The sequence below is a fragment of the Stegodyphus dumicola genome, chromosome 1 (genome assembly GCF_044657685.1).
Source record: "Stegodyphus dumicola isolate Sdum_Otavi_A_Nest chromosome 1, ASM4465768v1".
In the NCBI taxonomy this organism is placed as follows: domain Eukaryota; kingdom Metazoa; phylum Arthropoda; class Arachnida; order Araneae; family Eresidae; genus Stegodyphus; species Stegodyphus dumicola.
Genome location: NC_140768.1, coordinates 23,419,962 through 23,427,663, shown reverse-complemented (window position 1 = coordinate 23,427,663; position 7,702 = coordinate 23,419,962). Strand labels below are relative to the sequence as shown.

At 34.1% G+C, this 7,702-nt stretch overlaps 1 protein-coding gene across 1 annotated transcript in view; it reads right to left on the bottom strand.

Moving 5' to 3' along the window:
• The window catches only part of LOC118197439 (cGMP-dependent 3',5'-cyclic phosphodiesterase-like), a 130,897-nt gene that overhangs the window by 17,975 nt on the left and 105,220 nt on the right, over positions 1–7,702 (bottom strand). The window contains exons 23-25 of the mRNA XM_085813675.1: positions 5,084–5,183; positions 4,060–4,172; positions 2,827–2,972 (exon numbers count right to left, since the gene is read on the bottom strand). Coding sequence (XP_085669801.1) covers positions 2,827–2,972; positions 4,060–4,172; positions 5,084–5,183 — 359 coding nt within the window. The remainder of the gene's footprint in view (positions 1–2,826; positions 2,973–4,059; positions 4,173–5,083; positions 5,184–7,702) is intronic.

Genomic DNA, 7,702 nt, shown 5'->3' with positions numbered 1-7,702 from the left:
GCTTTATTTTTACCACGATATTTGTCCGACTCTGTTTTTGACTGCTTTATTTTCTGCCATGACGTTTTATACCTTGGATATTTTAGAATTGCGATGTTTTTTCTCTTTGCTTTTTCTCCCACGATGTTTTATCTTTGCTTTATTTTCTACGCTCGTTTCGGTCCGCGATCCAACACAAGAAATGTGATTTGAATTTTGTCAATCGGCCAAGTAAAACGAGATATATAAGACTATACCCTTTCTTTGCGGGGGGGGATTAGTATGTTTTGTTTAAATGTCACTACACTTAGTTGCCAAAACTGGCAAACTCAATAGCCCGATCTATAATATGCACATTCCAAATAAACCAAAAGCTTAGTTTGTGATCGCCTTTTATTTGACCAATGCACAAATTATTTTCATATTGTAACAGTTTTTTAATGATTTCTAGTGATGTAAATTTACGAAATGTTCTCCATTAAAACTGGGGTTGGAACTGAGCGAAGTCGTACTGTCACCTGTACGGTGCTCAAGGCTCTTACCAACGACAGGTGCAATCATGCTCGCCTTGCCACGATGAATTTCGTGGGCTTGTTTTGATGTTACTGTCAGACAAGTGAGATAAGTCACAACACATTACTAACCATTTTTTACGAATAATAATTTTATAAAATCAGCCTCTTGAGAATTTTAATCTCATGACTACATGTAGATCGTGTTGGAAAAGTATCTCAAAGTTCTTTTACCTTTTCTGTTTCCTTTTGATTTTCATCACTTTTCTTTCAACAACATTCCAGCAACATCTTCATGTCCGACAATTTCCAATCTGAATTGGTCGTAACAATGTGCTGTCTAAGCCCGCCCAATCATAACTTAATCGTCGTGCACTGGGATAAGTATTATTAAATTGACAGAATTTCGATCAAGTCTACATTAGGCACTCCAGTTTCTTCAACATCATTCAGGAATAGTTAAGGGAGCTGATGCACCTGGATCTTTGGGATTGCAAGTTAGAGGTTCAGAGATGATGACAGTCCCACAGTCGCAAAGAAATGTCCGCAATTCTTCGAAATCAAACAAGGTTTTCCCAAGAACGTTTCTTATTAGGTGCTGTGTTGTCAATCATATTAATTTAATTAATTAAATCATATTCCATATTTCAGCTACATACATCCAACGGTAACTGTTTGTTTTAATTAAGGGGTATTAATTTGTTTTACAAAGTTTTATTCAGTTAATTATTTGTTACAAATTTACTTCTGTTTATTAATTTTGTTCTTGAATCTAATTTTAATGTCCTATATTTTGGGAAATCAAACATTTGGCTTTTAGCTTTGGCTTCTGTGTTTTCGAGGATAAAAGTATGATCACAGAAGACATTGAAACTTATCCATGGAAATGTGGCTTATCAATAGCCAAAATATAGTTTTGAAACAAACATAGAATAACGTAATAATTATACATAACAGTACTATACTTAATACTACATAGCAGTACCAATAAATTCTGAGTATGGCACAATAAGCGTAATAATCTGCGTCTAACTGGGAAAAAAAAAAAAAAAACAGCGACGCATAATTTAAGAGCTTTAAGCTAAATAATACTTTCAACACGGAAACGAACGAAGAAATAAAGCAATTTTAACCATTTTAATAAACTTACTTTAATATAATAAGTTTAACTCTTTGTTGATATACTACTAGATTTGCTGTCAAAAGCTAAAATTACGTAATACAATTTCGAATATTTGACGTTAAAAGCTCGAACGGTATTCGAACAGCTAGGATTTTCCGATAACATAGTAGACACAAAGAATTAAAAACTATATTTTGTTACGAATTTGAAATAAGAGGCACATAATAGTACTTGTGGACATCAGCAAGTGATATTTAGTCCTTTTATGTTTATAATAATAACACTATTTTATAACGCATATTTTAATTTTTATAACAGTTATTTTAATTTAATGCATCTTTCTTATCTTGTCTAGCTTCAACTTACAACTTTCTACCAGAATGAGTTTTTAGAATTGCGCTGAATGCAAATGAGAAGGAGAATAGTATTTAAGTCAAGTTCAACTGACTTGGAAGACAGAGGTAGGATTCCTGAGTAGCGCGCGTTTGCCTTTGGACTATGGCTCTCGAAGCCGTATCACGTGACTTTTGATAGTTCGCAGCCTAATTTAATATTACGGGTCAACTACTTCAGAATTGTGTTAGCTTCGGCTAAATCTTTTTAGTTAGTCATTAGTTAGTTCTTATTTCTTAAGCTCGAGTGGAGGCTTTGATGTACGCCCAAAGAAAGGGGTCGACTGTTAATCTTATGTTGAGTGAATAAAGGATAGTTAACCCTTCTTGAGTTTACGTTTCTGTTCTTGGACCTAAGCGATTATTTGCTTAGCAGTTCAGTAGGTTCCTTGACACTTAATTTGACAGAATAAAAGTGAGGAACTCAATAATTTCATTGGAATATATGAGTGTAGAGCGGTTTAGGATATTTAAAGCGAGATAACGTTGAGAATTCAAGGATACCCTTGCCGAATTCAAACTTTTCGATTTAATAACGATAAATTTCGGACTTAACTGGATCCACTTTTCATTATACGATCAAGGCCGGAAGTGAGAAAGGAGAAAATTCCATATAAGGACGGGTCCGTTACGATAGAAGCACATTGCATAAAAGTTATGCAGTTGAAATTTATCTCACAGTGAAATTATACCTTTTTAATTTAACTTAACTCTTCCTTCTTGTGCCTTAGGAGTATACAGTATTAGGAAATTTTGTTTTGTAACTATTAATTGCAGTGTTTGATCTCCCCAGCTACTTTTGTCAAACAGTTGCACTCACCTGTAGGCTGGAAGGACTATATTTTCGATGAATCCGATCTGTAGTTCGGGGATGCAGGCTTTCTCGCGATCCATCATCTCACTAGGACGGACACCCATCGCTTTCTCTAAGTCACCTTGAGAGAAGAACTCATTATAGATTAGTTCCTGAAAGAAAAATTTGATAGGAAATAATCTATGTTACAGCTGTATTAAGGCCAGCTTCATTCAATAGAATTTTACCAGAACAGTAATTTCCGGTTATTGAGAGAGCAGGGATACCACTGAGGCAAAAATTATATCGATTGCGTGCAATTCATTTTTAAGGGGATAATATTATACATATAAAAGAATAATGTATTATCTGCTTTAAATTTTTTGTTCTTATTTAATTATGAATTATGTAATATTCTGATATAAGATTAGCAAAGTAATAATAATAAATAAACATATAAATAAATAAATAAAAATACAAGTGTATAATATAACATAATAACATAATAACATAATCCAAAATATTAAAATTTTTCGTTCCTCTCCCCAAATGCGATTTTTCATTTCTTCAGTTAGCAATAAAATCCTTAGATTAATATTGTTGTTTAAAGCAACATAACATGTATAATATGGCTGACAAGCAAATGATTTCTTTGTTTATATTTAGTTAAACGTGAGCGGGAATTCTATATAACTTAGTTTCAGACTACTTTACTATGGGATGGGCTAAGAATTTGGATTGCATCCCATCAATCCCTATCAAGGATACAACTGGGGTTTATTTTTTGAATTACCTGTACCTTACTCCCATAAATGACGAATAACTAATGAATGCAAAGTATGAAAGCGACCTCATCCCTTATTAGATTCCCCTTACTAAATTCCTTCCCCTCAATTTTTAAAGTGAAAATCATGTTTTAGCATTTTTGTTTAAGACATACATTATTCGTGAATAAAAGCTTATTATTTATAGTTTATCTGTTCGTTACTTTATTACATAAGCATACTAAGTTTTGTTCAGTTCTCAGACTTTTGCTCCTAAAATATTCGTAAATATAAATGATTTATATTTAATTCTGGGCACACTACAGTAATTTAGAATTTCGTTGGCAAGATTAAGTTTCAAAATTTCGCTGAGCATCTAGAGAAAAAGATTAATTATGATGAATTAATTAATTTTATAACCAAGAAGGTTGAGAAACCAGGAACATGTAAAGAAATTCAAAAGAATGAATTCGAAGGAAAAAAAACTTCAACTCACAGCTATTTTTTTGGAGCTTTTCCAGTCTTTGGTTTGATCAGAAAGGTCACAGCATGTGATAAGAAGACATAACAACAGTTGGTGATGCTTCTGATTATCTACATCGAAACCTTCTGAAACGAAAAGGAAACATTGTTTCTGAATTACTCTTATTTAAATTAAAATAATTAACTATACCCCTCTAAAGTCTGTGTTTATTTTACAATAAATATCGCTATATAAAGCATTATTATAACAGAACTTCTGATCACGAACGCTTAACTTCACAAACAAATTATATGAGTAAAAAAGTCTCGGATGACGAACGGTGTCTCGAGTTAGTCGGCAACATATGATTTTCAAGGGTGTTCCGAGGTAGCCTAACCACATCATAAATGCTCAGTGACTTTTGGAAACTTCATTTTAATATATTCCATTGCGTAATTTTTCTTAACAAAGCCTGACACAAAATGACTTATTGGGCCATGAATTCAGCCTGGAAGAAATTATGACCAGACTGGGTTGTAAACCAGTAAACCAAAATGTAGGATACTTAGGATGTTTTCTGTTATCCATGAAATTCTGTCTCGAGGGCTCATGACCATTGGTTAGGACCATAGGCTAAAACCATGTGCTAGGAAGTTCACAATTGAAGGCAGGAAACATTTACTACAGGACCATGAAAATGAGCTCAACTAGAAAGAACTGAAACTTTAGAAGCAGCATCAGAAGGCGATTATGGAAAATGCTTAAAATTCGAGAAAATCTGGTAAAAGTACTCAACTGGATGTTCTAAATATGCTTCTATGTTCTATTTGAATTTTACAGGAATATGCATTTTAAGGACACTTCTTCAGCAATTTTTAAACATTTTTTCTCAAATTCCATGGATCTTTTGGTTTTGTGATTACCCAAGAAGCCTGTAATCAGAGAAATGAAATTTTCTCTAATCTATCTTTTGGTTGTAATTGTGTTTAGGACACTCACTAATTTTAAACAGAAAAGTGTTACACATATATTGTCTAAAAGACAAATTGTAATTTACCTTTGATCATTGTTTCAATATCTTCGATTATTCTCAAATGATGGGCAAGATCTGTGGCAAGTATGACATCTCTCATGCAATCTAAACATTGGGTGTACTCCTAGAAAGAAAACGTTCTCTTGAAAGCAATGAATTCCGAGAACAATAAAAAAAATACTATTGTTACAAAATATCACTCTAAATACGTATCTCTACGTTGAGAACCCAACGCGTAAAAATTGTAATGCTAAAAACACAATATTCAAACGGGTTAAAGCTGAAATCATTTCTCTATATCTTTGGTAAGATTTAAGTTCAGCTTACCCGCATATGTAGGAGCTACATAACATTATAAATTTAGACGAAAATTTGTTTTGCATATATGTGTATGAAAGTTGTATCGTAGAAAATGTTAGGTAACTATGTTTTGCAACTTGGAGCTAACGTTTGGCGACAATGTGGCAAAATATTTGCGCATGTGATGACTTTCTGAAGCTGAAGAAGCTTTGCAATCTAATTGATAAAACTGATAACAGCTAGAACTTTTTTTTATTAATTCTTCCTCAATTTTGCTCTGTATAAAAAATTTAAAAATATCACAGCTTCGAGCCTTCGCTGACAGCTAATTTTTAGAGCTTCTTGTAACTTAGTTTCACCATGTGTCTGCAAGAACGCCCTCTTCCTCTTGCATTTCATGATTTGTGCGATATACATCGGAAAAGACAGTGAAGAGTTTACTCCTACTTTTTGATTTTTTTTGCAGGACTCACTTTCAGTGATAATAATCATCTATCATTTTATGACTACGCGATAGACTATATTCTATGGTCAGAGAGTGCTTTAAGGATAATAAAGGTCATTTTGCTTTGGCATTTTCAATTTGCCAACTCTCGATGACATACAACGTACACTAAACTTTTTCATGGTGACCCCATCTGAAAGAAAGCAATATTTCTGAAAACATAAATAAACATCGGTTCGGAATATCGCGTTCAGAACGGCTTTCCTCGTAAAAGACTAAAAGGGTCTACCATAATTAAACTATTTTATTTTTCAAGGTTGTCTTATGAGGTGAGGTGCCTATTCTGTTATTTTCTGAATTATTTAATTTCAAATGGACTTCCTGAATCTGAAAATCTGATTATTAAATTTATGCGATATTACATGCTTGAGGAATTTCCGGGAAGAAAACATATTAAACTGCATATAAAGTCGAAATTTTTCTTATAGACTTTGTTAGTAGGGCATTGTGCGAAAAGACATAAGGTTGGTTACAGTACTTGTTAACTTTGATTTGCTTTCTGCAATAATTTTATTGGCTTGTTCCTGTACTATAATACAATGGTGTCCAATTATATTGTATCCGAGAACCACAAACATATTTACTCATTAAGTGTTATTTTGTGGAAACGGTTTCAAAACTCTGGAATTGTGTTAAGTGTTGTAAGGAGGCCTAACAGCTAGAAGAGGAATAACAAGTACTTCTCAAGATCGATATCTGACAATAACTACCCTTCATAATAGGAAGCCTACTGCTCAGCAGTTAATTACAGAGCTTGAAGCCGCCACTGGAACTGTTGTATCACGGCAAATTGAACACGGAAAGCGTAATAAGAAGGCCTTTATGCCAGAAAGCCAAGGTTATCGACCGAAATCTTCCTTTGAACATTATGGAAAGTGACCGTTTCGATAACGTAGGTGTGATGGTAGGGGAAGGAATAATGATCGATGGACGTATGCCCCTACACGTTTTCAACAGCGAATCTGTGGCCGGTCAGAGATATCAGGATGAGATCATAGAACTTTATGTAAGACTTTTCAGAGGTGCATATGGATTTGATTATTTATTTATAGATGACAATGCTCGTCCACATCGAGCAAGCTTCGTTGACGAATTCCTTGAAAGTGAAGGCATTTAGCATATGCCGTGCTCAGCAAAATCTCCTGGTCTTAACCCGATAAAGAGCTTAAGGGGCTACCTTGGAAAAGTAGTTGCACGGAGATATCCTCGTCTAGAGATGTAAATGCCTTGGAGACCACGTTCTGGAGGAGTGAAATTTAATCCCCCAAACTGTGGTTAACAACATCACGTTGTCACACATGTGTACAAGTCAGGAAAGAACAGATTCCATATGAAATTCATAGGCATTAATTGTTTTTTGAATTATTTTTTTTTCTGAACTCTCCTTGTAACATATTATAACCATTTTTTATTGTTTCAGTCTAGAGTTTTATATTGTGTGCAGTGCTGTTATTTTTTTACTTTGTATTTACTATGTGCTGTAATGATGCATATCATTGTACAAAAACTCATAAAATTATAGTTCACAGTTTATGAAAAATTTAGGATTTCATGCATGTAGAGATAATTTTGGACATGGATGCAGATAAACGTTATAAGCATCTTTTATACCACAACCAGCCATTTAAATCATACTCATCAGAGGCCCACCAGTGGCCGAGCGGTAAAGCCGAGCGGTGGTTTTCCCCATGTGTAACGTGTATACGAGCCAGTTTCCCTTAGAAAGTGCTCCACGAAAGGCATCCCTCCCCTTTGGCAGATAGCCCTAGTGTGCTTTGCCGTAATTAAATACACCAACACCACACCATACTCATCAGTTTCTGTTACTGTGAATTCCA